This window comes from Micropterus salmoides, unplaced genomic scaffold (assembly GCF_014851395.1).
Source record: "Micropterus salmoides isolate LMB-PRFRI ecotype aquatic unplaced genomic scaffold, ASM1485139v1 Ms_hic_scaffold_16, whole genome shotgun sequence".
NCBI classification, from domain to species: Eukaryota; Metazoa; Chordata; class Actinopteri; order Centrarchiformes; family Centrarchidae; genus Micropterus; species Micropterus salmoides.
This window is the reverse complement of record NW_024040707.1, coordinates 17,158,146-17,174,712: the sequence shown is the minus strand read 5'-3', so window position 1 is coordinate 17,174,712 and position 16,567 is coordinate 17,158,146. Positions and strand designations below refer to the sequence as shown.

General features: G+C 40.7%; 4 protein-coding genes across 11 annotated transcripts in view; 2 read left to right on the top strand and 2 right to left on the bottom strand.

The window, feature by feature from the left end:
* LOC119905451 (leucine-rich repeat-containing G-protein coupled receptor 6) overlaps positions 1 to 2,764 on the top strand; it is a 37,560-nt gene extending 34,796 nt beyond the window's left edge. Inside the window, exons 17-18 of the mRNA XM_038722509.1 lie at positions 251 to 331; positions 467 to 2,764. Coding sequence (XP_038578437.1) covers positions 251 to 331; positions 467 to 1,722 — 1,337 coding nt within the window. The 3' untranslated portion in view covers positions 1,723 to 2,764. The remainder of the gene's footprint in view (positions 1 to 250; positions 332 to 466) is intronic.
* Positions 2,765 to 2,839: 75 nt separating this feature from the next.
* On the bottom strand, positions 2,840 to 6,451 carry ube2t (ubiquitin-conjugating enzyme E2T (putative)). 2 transcript variants are annotated; one of them, XM_038722519.1, is made up of 7 exons: positions 6,323 to 6,451; positions 5,877 to 5,986; positions 5,678 to 5,747; positions 5,463 to 5,568; positions 5,226 to 5,324; positions 4,182 to 4,265; positions 2,840 to 3,172 (listed from the first exon to the last, which is right to left on the bottom strand). In XM_038722519.1, the coding sequence occupies exons 2-7, from the start codon at positions 5,983 to 5,985 to the stop codon at positions 3,056 to 3,058; spliced, it is 585 nt and encodes a 194-aa protein (XP_038578447.1). In that variant the 5' UTR covers position 5,986; positions 6,323 to 6,451; the 3' UTR covers positions 2,840 to 3,055. The 2 variants fall into 2 exon arrangements, with proteins under 2 accessions (XP_038578447.1, XP_038578448.1); XM_038722520.1 differs by lacking the exon at positions 6,323 to 6,451 and having other exon boundaries at positions 5,877 to 6,288.
* A 143-nt stretch (positions 6,452 to 6,594) lies between these two features.
* Positions 6,595 to 10,386, bottom strand: zgc:194242 (uncharacterized protein LOC100005854 homolog). Of its 4 annotated transcripts, none has more exons than XM_038722515.1 (4): positions 10,096 to 10,386; positions 7,995 to 8,251; positions 7,575 to 7,755; positions 6,595 to 7,450 (listed from the first exon to the last, which is right to left on the bottom strand). In XM_038722515.1, exons 1-4 carry the CDS (start codon positions 10,247 to 10,249, stop codon positions 7,254 to 7,256), a joined length of 789 nt encoding a protein of 262 aa, XP_038578443.1. In that variant the 5' UTR covers positions 10,250 to 10,386; the 3' UTR covers positions 6,595 to 7,253. The 4 variants fall into 4 exon arrangements, with proteins under 4 accessions (XP_038578443.1, XP_038578444.1, XP_038578445.1 ...); XM_038722516.1 differs by lacking the exon at positions 10,096 to 10,386 and adding an exon at positions 9,772 to 10,059; XM_038722517.1 differs by lacking the exon at positions 10,096 to 10,386 and adding an exon at positions 9,781 to 10,058.
* Positions 10,387 to 10,408: 22 nt separating this feature from the next.
* On the top strand, positions 10,409 to 15,451 carry etv7 (ETS variant transcription factor 7). 4 transcript variants are annotated; one of them, XM_038722511.1, is made up of 9 exons: positions 10,409 to 10,790; positions 11,009 to 11,156; positions 11,278 to 11,442; positions 11,523 to 11,699; positions 12,928 to 13,035; positions 13,159 to 13,281; positions 13,853 to 13,995; positions 14,138 to 14,238; positions 14,335 to 15,451. In XM_038722511.1, the coding sequence occupies exons 1-9, from the start codon at positions 10,695 to 10,697 to the stop codon at positions 14,504 to 14,506; spliced, it is 1,233 nt and encodes a 410-aa protein (XP_038578439.1). In that variant the 5' UTR covers positions 10,409 to 10,694; the 3' UTR covers positions 14,507 to 15,451. The 4 variants fall into 4 exon arrangements, with proteins under 4 accessions (XP_038578439.1, XP_038578441.1, XP_038578440.1 ...); XM_038722513.1 differs by having other exon boundaries at positions 10,425 to 10,790; positions 11,126 to 11,156; positions 12,904 to 13,035; XM_038722512.1 differs by having other exon boundaries at positions 10,425 to 10,790; positions 11,099 to 11,156; positions 12,904 to 13,035.
* The last annotated feature ends 1,116 nt before the right edge of the window (positions 15,452 to 16,567 follow it).

Below are 16,567 nucleotides of genomic sequence, written 5' to 3'. Positions count from 1 at the left end.
AAAATTTATTTACCTTTAATTGCTTGAAAAACAGTCACGCTGATCACATTTCCTGCAATTATCTTCTACAAATATTTTTGTTTCTTTCATTGCAAAAGAATGTTAGATCACCTCCCTTACTGTGCCAACTATGTACATGTATGCAGAATAAGCTGTCATAAAACCTCACAAGCTAAACATACCTTATACAATGGACTGGCCCCAAGGGGTTGGACCTCTAATTTCTGACCCTGACAACGCTTTATTCCAGATGACCCTGACCTAGAGGAGTTCCAACTAGAAATAGAGGAATCCAAACTACAAACCAGCATCCAATGCACACCAACTCCAGGTAACTGAAGCTACACCTTCAGTGATTTATCAACTGACTTACAGATTGTTTTGTCACAACTACAGCATGAGGAAATTAAAGCATGAATTCACCATTTGTAGTTGGTTTATCTACAGCTGATGTGTTTGTTTGCAGGTCCTTTCCGTCCCTGTGACTCTCTGTTGGGCAGCTGGCTGGTTCGTGTAGGCTTGTGGTCCATCTCCTTGATGTCTCTTCTGGGGAACTCCCTCCTGCTCCTGTCCCTCTTTGGCTCACCTGGTTACCTGTCACCGCTCCGCTTCACTGTGGCCTGCATGGGCGCCTCCAATCTGCTGACGGGTGTGTGTACATGCACTTTAGCCCTTGTGGACGCTCTAACCCTGGGAGAGTTTGGTCACCATGGTGCCCGCTGGGAGGGGGGTCCTGGGTGTCAGGCCACAGGATGGGTCTGGGTGTTCGCGTCTGAGGCAAGTGTGTTGCTGCTGACTCTGGCAGCCGTGCAGTGTGGTGTAAGCGTGACATGCGCCCGCGCCTACGGGAAATCCCCATCCCTTAGGAGTGTTCGCACATGTGCACTTTTCTGCCTCACTCTTTCCCTCACCCTTGCTTCTCTCCCACTGGTGGGAGTTGGAGAGTACGGGTCCTCACCTTTTTGCCTACCCTCGCCCCTGCCACCCCCATCCTCTCGACTGCCATCCTCCCTGGGCTTTCCCTTGGCGCTCATTATGATGAACACCCTGTGCTTGCTTATAGTCACAGGTTCATACATCCGTCTTTACTGGGAGTTACTTAGGGGTGAGTGTGAGGGCCTGTGGGACTGCGCTATGATCAAACATGTTGCTTGGCTAATATTCACCAATGGCCTCCTCTATGTACCAGTAGCTTTCCTCTCCCTCTGCTCCCTCCTGGGTCTCCTCTCTCTGGGGGAGGAAGTGCTAAAGTCAGTTCTCCTTCTTCTCCAGCCCCTGCCTGCCTGCCTGAACCCCCTCCTCTTCCTCCTTTTCACACGAGACCACTCACAGTTTTTCTTCTGGCCTCACCCAAAAGCACGTCCACAGCTACGCCGGGACCGAACCCTGGACTCGCTGGTTTCTGTGGAGACAGAGAAGAGCTCATGCTCCGATTCTTCGGCACAGGTGTCACTCGCTGATGCCGATGCCCTGTACAGTGGGGGGCCCCCATTCCAACCCCGACTGGATCCAATCATGTTTTCCCACTGCTCGTCTTCTTCCTCTGTTCCTCTCATCCCTTGCCAGATACCCACGCCCACCGCCAGAGATAGAGACAGGATGACAGAACGAGGGAACCTGAACGATGATGAATGTCTTAAGAGTTTGGATCAAGACGTGATTCATAACACTTGCCCTCTGTATCATTCTACCATGACGCCATCTCTCACCTCTCATCCATGAGCCTCCAAGGTAGTGGACTAAATAGCGGAGACACTATGGACACTCAAGGACCACCACTGAGCAGCAGCACCAAGACCAGCTCGGGGTTATCAATCCTCAATGGCTTCAGAATGAGTCCACACACACGAGACTCTAGAGTACTCAAGAGAAGTCTTTGAGAACACAACAAAGTGCCTTTGAAAATGGAGAGTACAAAGTTCCCTTCACAGTAAAGACTATTAAAGGAAACACCACAAAACAACATGACAGCTATAATAAAAGGACAATTTCAGACACTACCCAGTGGTCAGCGTTAGTCATGGACTTGCATGACAAAAAGAAAAGCTTGTTAACTATATGGAAAATCTAAGCATCAGACAAATCAATGGTTTAGCCAAGCAGAATTTAGGTAGAACCAGTAGAATTTTAAGTGTAAATGTTTATACTGAAATGTGATCATGAGAGAGTATCTTAGAGGTTACAGATTGTTTTGTTATATTGTAATTGGAGTTGTCTTTTTTATATAAAGTTCTATCCTATTGCTAAGGTCTGTTTCAGAGAAAGGGAGTCATCAGACACACCAGGACATTTGATTAGAGTAAGCTAACAATATGCATTCACAGAAATTCTATTGTCAGATAGTTTTCTTTGCAACTGTGTAATAGCTGTTATATGTTATTCTTAAAGTGGCAGTAAAATGCAACAGGAAACAGGTCGCACATACGGTTTACATGATTTTGTCTCAAATATGCAACTCTGCCCAACATGAGGCCAGCAGTTACACAGACTAAATGGGATGTAGCTATCTTTCTACAGACATGAGTGTAGGCTAGCAATATGTACATACAATGTAACTACCTCTGAACTAGCATGGTATTGACTTACTACAGCCTTATGATGTTTGTCTCCCTTTTTATATGATAAACAGCAAATATATAATTTTATATATTAGGAAATAAATCCTTACTTTGTAAAAAAATTTTTTTTTGCTATTTAGGATGTACATACTTTGTATACAACTGGTAAGCATATGTTTGAATAAAATTATTACCTTCATACTGTATATACACATTACATCACTGTGCTTATGCTACTATTGTGAAACTCGCCTTCACGCGATACAAGAAGTCACTACATACTTTAAGTTGTAAACTTTAATATCACAACACACACACACATAAACATTATGCACATAAATGTTAGCACAGTATTTCTGGGTTAAGAACAGGAAAGGATCCATAGTAAATGGAACTAGGCATTAGTACTAAATTAAAATGTAAAATCCATTCTCGTCACAAGTAGACAGGTGTAGAAGACATGGTGGCTCGGGAGAAGAGCGACCCGTAGACAGAAACTACAAACAGGTTTTTTTTGCTGGCTCCTCTGCCTCCTGCTGTGCACCCAAAGCGTCTCTTTTGCGGGATGAAGCTGTCTGATGGGGACTATTTTCTTTGTTGCTCTCCACGACTCCCTGGACAAAGACAGATACAACTTCATGTTAGACAATGACAGCATTGCCCATCTATGCTCCTCCACATCCCAAAACTGAGACGTGTGAAATGTGGAGGTCACACTTGCAACAGTTTGTATCACTTTGTTGTAAGTGAATATTAAATGGTGGTGGTGGCGCAATGGATAAGATGCCCGCCTTTGGTGTGAGAGATCAAATCCCCACTGTGACCCATGCACCAATGTGTACCTGAGCAAGACACTTAACCCATAGTTGCTTCAGAGGTGTGCAACATATATACCAATTGTAAGTTGCTTTGGATAAAAGCGTCAGCTAAAAGAATAAATGTAAAAAATAAAGATGACATTCTACCAAGGGAGCACAGCACCACCTTGTGGATAAAATATGCCACTACACACAGCTAATACAACGACAGACAGTAGAGTGCTGTGGAGCAACTGACAACAATCATCAGAATCGGCTTTTATTGCCTGGTATGTGTACACATGAGGAATTTGACTCTGGATTGTACATTGCTCATGATGTGCTTACTCATACAAAAATACAAAATCACAATAATAAAAATAAAATCAGACAGACTTCAGTGTAGACAACACAAATATACACACTATGAACAAAAACAATATAGACATATAGACAAATAGTGCAGAGAGCAGAGTGCAAAGGATGCAGGAATATGTATGCATGTTGGAGGTGGATGTGATATACAGGTACATATACATGCATACATGTACACATGTATACAGTGCAATGAAGCATAGAGCAAAGGATGCTGGAATAAATAAGTATAAGTATTTTGTGCAGGAGGAATGAATTGAGGTAGGTGGATTTGGTATACAGTATCTACAATATGACAATATAACAGTATAAACAGCTCAACCACTTACAATAGTGCAGCCTACCCGGGAAGGTCAGTACGTAATGAAAATAAAAAGGTTAAGGAGGATAACTGTTTTAATCGTGACCGACAGCACGTTACAATTGCTTCACCCATAGACAAAGGACTTACCATGTTCTTCTGAACAGCATGTTCTTGTGTCCACTTCCTGGCTTTCTCCGTGAACATCTGTTTGTTGTATTTGAACTCCGATGACTGTATTCAAAAATATGTAAGCGTCTCTTTACAGGTATGTATATATACACGCGCACACACAAACCTATATATACACATATTTACACTACTGTAATTTACGACTGAAATAGACTGTATTTGAAGAGGTAAAGGTGTTTCAAACTGATATCTAAACAAGTTATTCTAGCATTTAGTAAAACCTCTGGCTTGTAATAAAAATACAAATTGAAAAGAGCATTAAATTATTTGATACAAATTTTAAGCATAGTATTATTTAGATCTCAGACATTCTGATGTCCAAAAACAAGTTGTTACAAAATCTCTATTGTCACATATTCATATTTTTTTATTAGAATATCATAAAACTTAAATTAATAGCCCAGGCTTGCAAAGATGAGAAATAGGCTACTATCAAATTGTTTATTTCAACCAGTATGAATATTACATGTATAAAAATTACATATGAAATACAGATCATTCATTTAGCTATTAGAGACAGCCCATCAAGGCCAACCTCAAGCACAGAGGGAGAGAGGCTGACCATACAGGTAAATCTGAGTGTATTATACTTTGGTGCTCATAATTAAGTGAACAACTGAATTATGGAGAATCTAACTGATGTACAATATGTAGCGTGTCCATTTTAACAAACGTTTAAAAATTTATATTTGTATGTCCAATCTTAGCAACTTAGAACTACAACTCAAGCAGGCGACCCGGTGGGCTTTAAGAGGTTTTATACATCCAAAGAACTTCTATAAAAACCAGAACAGGCGTCTTATTGAGACCTGCGTTTATTTGTCAAAATGTGTAGCCACACCAGTCAAGTCAAAGGGACAGGCGTCTAATTGGGACTAGGCTTTTGATTGAAGTTTTATGGTATTCAAAAAAACAAATGAAACCATCAGTGTGATTGTGTATCGAGTTTACGGTAATCTAACAGACAGCATATCTGTGAATGCAACATTACACGTTACTCACTATATCAGCCATGAGTGGGTCGTCTGGATTTGGCTCAGCCATGAGCAGCTGAATGGAGGTGAGGACTGTGGAGATGTTTAGGGATGGCTTCCAGGCTCCCTGAATAAAATGAAAGAAAAAATAAAACAAGCAGAAAACATTAAATCTCCTAATTTATTTGACAGCAGTCAATCAAAACCAGATAACTAGAGGTGAAACACAGATCATATTATGTTTTCATTTGTAATCTGTAACAACCTTTGGCGGGAGTTTGAGAGCATCATGGCATATACGTCCTGAATTGTCGATATTTGGGTGGTAGATGGGGGTCAAGAATCGGATTTTGGGAGGCTCGAATGGGTACCTATGGGAGGAAAATAGCAGGCCTGTCTTACTAGACTGCAGTAAGTGTTGATAAGGTGGAAATGGGAGAGCGAACACCTCCACCAATGTAGACCTTTGAGAACATGTACCTCTCTGGGACTTTGATCTCCAAGGAGAAGAGTCCACCTTCATATGGAGTCTCTGATCCGCCCACTATCTCTGTAAACCAGAGGAAGAAAATACATGATCAGGTAGCTCAAACAAGTAGCTTGTCATATGTGTGGTATACAGTCTTGGACAAATGCAGTCTTAGTTCCGTTTCAAAGCCTTAACGCAGAGAATGCTTACGCGCCCGGAGGTCGTCTATCCGCTCTTCGGTCTGCCAGCATGTTATCCCGGGAGGTGGCTCGGTGCTCAACATCTGAAGTTCACGCTTTAAACGGGAAGCCCTCTGCATTCTGCCGAGCGGAGAATAAAGCGAGCAGGGACGAGTCTTGGTTAATGCTTCACAAGCGCCTAGCAAGAAGAAATGTTGCCTCCTCGTGTAACGTTATTCATGTATTCGTTTTGACCACACAGAAAACCTTCACTCGTTTTATAGTGCAATTATCTCAGGGTGTACTGTCAAATGTTGCTTTTGAAATCAATTTTAACTTTAGCTAGCTTGTTAAAAGCTAACGTTTTAGCTGCTAAATGATATGCCAACGGAAACACGTTTATGAATCCAATAACTAACGTTACACCCTGTTGAGGACAATTTGTTATTTACTCGATACTGAATTGCAATAGCTTACTCCTTGCCCGCCTTAACAACTGTTCACAGCCGCTGTTTGTATTACATTCACAACAGACCGCAGCGGACCGTTTGGTTTTCCCTCTCCCTACGTCATCAACACCGCCCGCGTTCTTTTTCTTCTTCTTCTGTTTTAGTGCAGTCCCAACCGCAGCACGGTCGCCTCCTACCGTTGAATCCGGCGGCGTCTCGTCGCCTGTTGGAGATGTGTGTAAAGCAAGATCTGTTTGGAACTTTGTAACCAACACCCAACATTAATGCATTACACCGGAATATGGAGCTCTATTTATTTATTTTTTAAACAAATTTATATTAGCCTGTATGTACACTTTCACTACATAGCCTTTGTACAGTATAACTTATGCAATACATAGTTATTTAACTATGTATATGAATAATTTCCTTCAAGATAAATTATTGTAGTTTTTTTTTTTAACTTTTGTGACAGTTACTTGATATCTGGAGCCAGCAGCTTGTCAAACAGAAATGAACAGCATATCCTTATTTAATGTCAATCATATCAAACAGCTTTACAGTTTAATCAAATATAGGGTAGTGTCTAGTCTAGTCTAAGACCCCTCTGTATCAAGGAAATGGTCAACAAGGCAGCTCTACAGTGTGGTTCAGCTGAGAGGTATGGAAGATTTTAGGGAAGGAAATTAAATCAAACACAGAAATACAATACACACTGATATGACTTACATATTTTCATTTAATTTTCTGTGTTGTGATTTGATTTTGATGTGGTTTGGAAAATCCGTGTCACAAATGAAAAACAATGTAGTTATTTAAAACAATTAACACAATCAATGCATAAAATGCAAATACAACCAACAATGTGTATTGTATTTTACTTAATTTCTGTGTTTGATTTGTTTTCATTTAAGCATTTAAAATACACACAATTTCTCATTTGCGGTTTCATTTCAGTCTTATTTTCCAGCAGTGGCAAAGATAGCCTGAAAAACAATGTGTTTGTGTTGTCTGTCTTCCATTCTGACATCAGTGAAGCCAGAGTCTCTCAGAGCTGCCATGTAGGCCTGCGGGCGCCAGTTCTCTCCTGGTATCACTCGCTTTGCTGCAAAAGTAGCCACACGGAACAGCCTCAGCGTGGTCACCATCAGCCCTCCTGGGTGGGGTCAAGAAAGAAAAAAATGACATTTGTTCAGAGATGCATCACTGAAAGACAGCAATTACTCATGAAAATCCAAACGAGGAGTAAATCACCAAATCATCTGAGAAAGGTCATATACCTGGTTTCATTACCCGGTGTATCTCTGTGGCTCCCTTCCTGAGGTCAGGCCAGAAGTAGTAGCAGTTACAATGAAAGACTTTATCCACAGAGCTGTCTGCCAGAGGCATTGCTGCGACATCACAGTGATGTAGGGTCACTTTCCCACTGGCCAAAAATTCTTTCAGTTGCTCACTTGCCATCTGTAAGAGAAGAAAGAGAGAAATATTCTACTATTCCAAAAGTGAGTAATGTTGCCCCTTCAATGAAGCCACTTACGGTATGTATAGTATATTTTAGGAAGGCTAGAGAGGCTTATTACTGTGTCTTGTGCTTGGTTCTTATAAGACACTCCTTCTGTGACTTCAACACATGCATGTTAAATAGAAACATAAATAGAATTTAAATACTTTATTCCACTCTGTCAGTATTCATACTTCACCTGGTGCATGTACTCTGAGTAATCCACACCTATAAGGTGACCTGTGGGCTCTGTGAGTAGTTTGACTGCTGACTGCAGACCAAGTCCTGGGCCATGACCCAGCTCCAGCACTGTGTCCCCAGGTTGGATCCCACTCAGCTGCACAGCACTCTCTTCGAGGACCCGGTTGTGCGATGTGAGCAGTTTACTGACCAGCCACCCAGTTACTGATCGTGTCGGATTGCCCAACTGTTTCCCCAGTTTTTCAGCCCACATCACTGGAGAAATATGACAGAAAACAAGTCAGCAGTTTTTCTTTTCTTCTTTTTTTCTTTTCTTTTTTACACAGGTGGCTTCAAAACAATTTTAGATATTTGCCACCCCAAACTGCAATGCAAATTGTTCTAAATTGCTTAGACTGTGACCTCTTGTCTGGTCTTCTGTTAGTGTGGGGAGTATACAGGTTAAAAATGCATTGAAATAGTTACAGCTTAATATAAAATACATTTATTAAATCTCAGTACCACTACTTTAATATTTTGTAACACGTAATAAACTTTGTGTGAAACATACACCTTTCTCTTCTTTTTCTAATACAAACAAACTAACTAACAAAGCTGAACTGCAAAATCATGTATTCTAATACACGTAGCTTTTCAAGTTATCAGCAAACAGTTCGGGTGACAAACTGGGTCAGATGGAATATTTGATGGTGGCTTTTCTGTAATGTTGAGTTGGACTTCAACTTCTTACATTAAGTTAATGTTTAACCTGCTGTGTGAATCAATAAAGACACACAAAAAAACAACTAAGCCAGAAAATTTGTAGAATTTCTGTACAGGCTTTTGTAAACTGTATATTCCTATTGTTGTTTTTATACTTTCAACAATTTCACCTCCACTAGGTTTAGTTTTGTATGTTTATAAATTAGAAACTAGAGCATGATGTGGTCATTTCAACTGTCATTTTCATTGTTATTTCCTCTCTGTATGTCAGATAGCCTATACTTTATAAGTTTATAGTTGTTGGTACTGTAGTCTATATCAATTAAATAGGTTAATGTTTTTGTTAAAGTGTATAAACTCTGTAGTCGTTGCAAGTCTGTCAACTTCAAACATTAGGGTCTCACCATTGTTGCTGCACTATTGAATAGAGCAGTGGTCGGCAATAGGCGCTTTGATAGCAGAAAAATAAACACAAATAAATTGATAGTGGCTGGGTGCTGAAATAGATCTATCATGACAGGTACAGTTACTCCCATAATCATTTCCTCTTAAGTGAACGTGCTTCCAAAATAAAAGCGTGAGAACTTTTTTTGCAGCAATGCTTTATGTCGACTTTATTGAGACCTTTTACTTTGAAAAGTTCTAAAGGACATTCAAAAGAGTCTCTGGCTTGCTTGACATACCTCATAAAAAGCCGTCAGTAAATGTGTGATCAGATTCCATAGGTTTATGAATGCAGACCACACACCAGGATGCGCTCACACACTGCAGCACATGCTTTATTGTGAGCATGTGAAAAAGTGTGCTTATAATAATAATAATCTTTATTTGTAGAGCACTTTTCAAAAACAAGTTACAAAGTGCTTTAACAAGTGTAAAGACAATAATACCCAAGAGACAATAATACAAAAACAATACAAGATAAAAGCATGAAAACATTGAAAAGACTAAAATACACGTTTAAGATAAATATCAAATTAGTAAAATACAATAAAATAAAAGGGATAAAATAAAGTCAAATAAGATCGGGAAAGAAGTATGTTTTAAGAAGGGACTTAAAAGAGTTCACTGACTCAGCCGACCTGATTTCCTCGGGCAGGCTGTTCCAGAGCCTCGGGGCCCTGACAGCAAACGCTCTGTCCCCTTTAGTTTTCAGTCGAGACTCTGGAACAGATAGATAATCAATTTGCTTAACAAGGGAGAAAACATCGGCTATATGTTGGGATCGATCTCACAACTCTCCCAAAGTCCCGCACACTTCCAACTGAGCTAAACGTGCACCCAAACATCTAATGATTTAAAATTATTTGACTATGTTGAAAAAAAATTGACCCGATGGCAGACTTATTTTGACCCCTGGACTAGAGCCCATGCTACTTGCATGCTAAACACCTTACCTATAGTTTGTCGTTTAGTAGTGTAATCCTGAAAGCAGTGTGCTCCTGTAAACGCCGCCTGGTTGGTCTTCCTGTAAGTGTAGGAGGAGCTCCAGGGTCTATTTCTGTTTTTTTTTACGCGCACGCGCCGCTCCCTCCCGGCTGTCGCCCACATTACTTTCTCACACTCCCACGACTTTAATCACTCACTTCCTGCAATTTTCACTTGTTTCCCCGCCACAAGAATCCTTCATTTAGCCCTAGATATGTATTGCGCGAAAGTGTGAACCCCCCCACTGGCACAGCTTGTCCTTATACTTTATTTATATCAAAAGATAATTTATGCAGGGGTCCCGTAAGTATGCTGCTGGACCGCGCTCCTATCAAGTGCACACAAATGTTTTTTTGGAAATGTCCTCTGCGGTTGCTTCCTCCAATCAGCCTGTTTTGCACACACCCCCCCTGCAAGGATGAGTGTTTCTTTCGTTTTCATTTCCCGGAAGGCTCGAATGTGAAAATTGTAGACTTTTTATTTCTTCGAAAGTTAAATGCATGCCTCATTTAAAATGGACTTCGGGGAGTTTTGATCTGCAGATTATTTCATTTATTGGACGAGTTGTATGTCTGCTTACAAGGAAGTCATCCAGTTTTTTCGGACGGTTGAACAGATAAAGAACATTTCCATGGAGAACATTTCCCAGTCACCTTTGGTCAAGGTAAGTTAAGGTCTCAGGAGCAAACTGTTTTAAAATGCGCTGTGAACCAGGGAGACTTTTTTCAGGTTGAAACTTTCAACTTTAGTCCATGGCCAGCTGCTGTTGTTTAGGCTACTGAAAATTTTGATTTTAGGTAAAGTGTTTTAAAGTTTTGCATTGCTGTTTCTATAGCCTATGCCTGCCATTCAGTGAGGTGTATTTGTTTGGATGTTTTGTAGCAAGAAAACAGAGCAAGCTGTTCTACATCCATAACCCATGGAGTGCAAGTAAGCAATCCTCTCAATGTGCATCACTCCTCCCCTAACCAGTTTCCTTTGGTCGGTCCCCCCTCTCAGGAAGACCTGTGGCATCTACCTGGACGGCTGCGTGAGTCCAACCTTATTCTCTGTTTGAATGTCCTTTGTTTACCAGTCCAGCAAAGTCTACTCTACTAAAGCAACGCCGCTTGTAACACTGTGTTTTTGAATCATGTGCACCTGTGTTTCAGGAATAAACCCATCTCTGTGGGATAAGGAGGACGTTGCCCACTGGCTCTACTGGGCTCAGAAGGAGTATTCACTGCGGCGGCCTGAAAAGGGGCGCTTTGAGATGAACGGTCGAGCCCTGTGCCTGCTCACAAAAGAAGACTTCAGACGCCGCTGTCCCAGCTCAGGTAGAGATAAGTGTGTATGTGTGTGTGTATGTATATTTTTTTGTGCCTGGGCTTTCATATGCACCCCCTATTTTCTACAGGTGATGTTCTGTATGAGATCTTACAGTGTGTAAAGCAGCAAAGGAGGAGTGTTGTCTGTGACCCCTCAAACACGTCTTCCTCCACGGCAACTGGGCACACTGAGAGCCCAGTCAGCTGCCAGATACCCCCTCAGGATGTCCAAGAGCCCCAGCCTTCCCCGGTGAATGGCACCCAAGGTCAGTAACGTTAGTTAGTACATTTTAAACATGTATAGATTCAGTTTTATCGGTCATGTATACAGGAAATTTGATTCCAGTTCTTAGTAGCTAACAACATAGGCTTCTCAAACCAAGTGCAGAGAACAAAATAACAGGACAATACAGATACAGACATACAGCAAAACAAATATAATCAAACTTAAACATATAGCTACAATATATAGGAAAGATCTGGACAATAAAACCATCAACATTAAGGTCAGTTTGTTATTGTATGCACAGTATGGTACAGCTAGTGCAGGCAGTGCAAAGAGCACATACACATTCTCTACATGCACAGTGTTCATAAACTGTTGATTGTCTGAGTTTGTCGCACATCAAATCAAACTTGTTTATCCTGGTTAGACTGTGGCACGAGAACTTCCTGATCAGCCGCATGTACATGTGCAAACACATCAGGAATTCATGCTCGCCCCTACGCTTGTTTTACTGTACATCCATGGGCTTCTTTTTCCAAACGCTAAAGTTTAACCCTGACCAATGACAGCCTACCCTCAGCCCCTATGCGAGTCAAATGAATCTTTCTCTCTGCTTTTTCTATACGTGTGTGTGTGTGTGTGTGTGTGTGTGTGTGTGTGTGTGTGTGTGTGTGGGAGGGGGGGGGGGGGGGGGGGGGGGGGATATAAGGCCCACTCTCAGGGTGTTAAACAGTTGTAAGCAGCACTTTAATGTTGTTGCTGGTCCAGATGTTGAGAAGTCTCACTACATTATATGCTGTTAGATACTTTAATACATTGCAGTGCATAATAATATATAATGTGCTATGTTTTTTGTGTTATGTAAAATGTTTATTTGCAGCTGCACCCATCAGATAAACGTTCATGGTTAGTGAGAACATTTTACCCTTCATTAGAGAATATAAACACACACGCTCTTCGTTTGTCCCTACCAGAAAAAAGGTGCTTTCTGATATAGAAAGTAGGATGTGTGCCAGTGGGTGTGTTGTGGTTACCTGGAAACCAATTATCTTAGATAAGACTTTCCAGAGTCCAAAAACAAAGACTTTGTTCTACATACTCTATGCAAGTAGGGAAATGGCCTCTTCGTGTTGTACAATGAATTAGCCAATAATGTAAAATGTTTGAGCTGCTGTTAACACTTTTTATCACTTTTGCTTTCGGTTTAACTCTTGTTCACAGTTCCTCATATTTCTATCTCACAGTTTCCCTCGCTTTCACAACTCCAGTGTCGGCAGCTGTTGTAGCCACTGTGACCAGCCAGCCCCAGCCCATGTCACCTCTCAGAAATCGTCCCCCGATCCTTTACACCTGCCCTGCTCCACTCACAAGTACTAGTGGGTATAACAAACGGCGATGTCAGAAATATAGTGCCCCGCGGCTGTTACTTACCGTGTTGACTGATTTTCTGACCCTCTCTCTTTGTTGTTCTCTGCGTCTTTCCTTTCACCCTCACTTAGATGGATCAGCAGATGTCGTCCAGTGTCCTACCCGAAAAGAGAGCATCACCCAGGAGCCGCTCAACCTGTCCAGTCGAGAGAAGCCAAGGAGCCCGCTGCACAAAGCCAACGGTCGCATTCCAGGTAGTGTTGTGTGAATTTATTAGCAGTTGTACTACAGAATTCACACATATACAAAAACAAATGTATATTGTCCTAGAGAAGATAATAAAAATTGTAAATCCTTTGAAACACTGCATCAAGCTATTTTAGACCACTAGGGGGTAGAAATTACTCCGCTCCTCAACTTCCTATATTTTTGGACACCCTGTAGCTGCGGTTTTAGTCTGCATAAGAAAAAGATCTCTTTGGCTTGCTGAACAATTGTTCTTCAGCCACATTTTTACTTCAGCTGTCCTCTGTGTCACTGATTTTGTCCTTGAGGCAGAGCATAGAGCAATGCAGACTTGAAAACCTTAGCTCTGAGCTGCATATAGCGGCAGACTAGGTGGTTTATTGAAAGAATAAATAATTCAATTCAGTCAAAAATATTGCTTAGCGGAGCTTTAAGAGTGACAGTCTTACACAGTTAAGTATTAAAAAAATTAATCCTTTGCTTATGGATATTTAATAGAGCATTACCTGTCAATACCTGTCATTGACGATAGTAGTATACGTGTTACATGTTACTTATTGCTATTTTAATCATGGCCAGAGTGCAGACTGCTGTGGGACTATGTCTATCAGCTGCTGTGTGACGACCGTTACCAAGAATACATCCGATGGGAAGACCAGGACAGCCTGGTGTTCAGGGTGGTCGACCCCAACGGACTGGCACGTCTCTGGGGAAACCACAAGGTGAGCACCCAGGTCTGTGAGATTCACCTTACAGGGAAAATGAACACACGGGCGGAGAGACAAAACAGCCGAAGCAGGGGACATGGGAGCAGAGTAAATGTTGTACTGCAGGCCCTTGATGACTTGTGATCTTTTTTTACAGAACCGAGACAATATGACCTATGAGAAAATGTCCCGTGCTTTGCGTCACTACTACAAGCTCAACATCATCAAAAAGGAGCGGGGGCAAAAACTTCTTTTCAGGTCTCTGTCCCCTTTCTCTTTGCCATTCTTCTTCTGTCTTTCCCCCGCAACCACACACACATTTATTGTTATTACCTCTTCTCTGCCTCCGCTCAGGTTTCTGAAACTCCCACAGGGCGTCAGGAAACTACAGGCTGACCCTGCTGAGTCACCAGAACACAGCCCACCTCAGGACGGGGACTTTCCAAACGGCAGTCCTACACATGAGTTCAGTGAGGACAATTTTGAGGTTTCCCCTGATCGTGCTTCTCCACAGCCTCCTCCATAGGAAAAAAAAAAGATTGTTAAATGTCCTAAATACAATACAACAAGACAAATTATTACAGAATAAAATGGAGATTGTCAGAAAATAACCCACACATGTACAGGTTTAAAGGACCAGTGTGTAAGATTGGCAGAATAAAGCCAAAATGGAATATTAATAGAATTGTTTTCATTAGGGTATCTAAATCTAATGTACCTGAAACTAAGAGTTGTATTTGTTGCTTTAAAATGAGCCCTTTATATCTACAGAGGGAGCGGGTCCTTTTCCACTGAGTCTGCCATGTTTCTACTGTTACCCAGAACGAACAAACCAACCACTTTCTCTAAAGGGGGCCTTTTGTGTTTTTGGCGAGTTTAGCGGCCACTGTAGGTTCTGGGAACGGGAGGCGTAGGGGAAGGGTTATCACTTGGTTGAAATATGCAGCCTCACTGCTTGATGCCACACTGGTCCTTTAACAAAATGTGCAGTTATGTGAATAGTTAGGAATGTTTGGACTGTGAGATAGCTTTTCATTTTGCTGTGAATCAACGTATGTATGACAGTGATCAGGGTAAACACTAAAATTAAGGGATGACGGAAATTATGAAAGTAATCACATCAATATTCAAACAAACCAACCAATCATCAGAAACTAAATTTCTCAGGTTTGCTCAGTATAATTGCAGTACAAAAGGTTATTATTCAGATACTATATAGGTCTTGCAGAGAAGTGGTGGAAACTGTTGAAGTTGTTGCAGTTTGTTTTGTGATCGTTTGTGTTCGCACAAAAACATGTGTTGCAGGTTAAATGCCAGTTTGTACAGTTTATTTTACAAATAGTTTGCTTTATTGACCCCAAGTCGAGGTATTTAAGTTTGAAATTTGATTCAATGTATAGATTGATTGTCAATGTTTTTCCTGCTTTGTAAAATAAATATTTTGTATCGTACCTCCCTAATTTGACAAATACATCTCTGTCTGAGTGCTCAAATGATGTCTTAGAACAGTTATTATTTTATTACAGATGTTCAGGGATGAGATCGGCCCCTTTGGTGAATAATCTAGTTATGACAACTGATCATTGAAGCCTGAAAAGCAACATGTTTGGAAAACAAACAATCATTCACAGTACTCCTTGTCTAACTCCGGCTTCAAATGTGGCAGCTGTACCTTCAGGGGGTTCTTTGATAGCATAATAACCAATCGCTCAGCTGCAGATATATAATCATACCTCTTTGACAGCAGAAATTATGACATTTCAATTAGTTTAAGTCAAATTACTTTATTTCACCAGGATAATACACCCAGTATCAATACTGTCTTGGGTACATATTAAAATAAAGTAAAAATAAATAAAATTCTACTGTCAAAAAAACAATTGCACTAGTAGAACAGGCAATGTGTTTTTTTTATTTTCAAAGCTATAAGATATATTAAACCAGTGACTACTTTTGTGAAAGGTGCTGCATTGCATTAATTAGAAATAATTTCAGTAAAAAAGGAAAAGTGGGATGAAGAAAAACTCACGCAGAAGAATCAGATGAACGTGTTAACTTTTTGTTTCCTTGATTAGGAAATCTGAAAAAGACAAAAATGTAAATATAAAAGAAAAGGCACAGTCAAAGATTTTTTAACCTAAAGGTTAAAAAATTTAAAGGTAACCTAAAGGTTAAAACATTTGTTAAAACTAACAGGATTTATGGTGCAAAGATGTTTGTCTGTCTGTGAAATCCTTCTGAAAGAAAGCGCTTGTTTCTGTTGGTTTGTGCTTTTCATTCATTTGTTCAGCATTGTCAAAGATTTTGAGATTTTTGTATTTTAGTTGTGTCACATGGAAGCCAGCCTGGGATAAGCAAACCAAAATCATGTTAGCTCGGACACAAAAGTCATTGGATGTTAAATCACATGGGCATGACCGACATGGTATGTCTAATTGAGACTGGCTTATAAACACTGATTTTGAAACCGTCGCCCATTTTCACTGGATAACTCATCTCAGCCTGCTTGATCTTGGACCACTTTTAAAAGAACAAAAGAAGATTTTACTTTCATCATATACAGAATTTAATTGAGAATTATTACCAT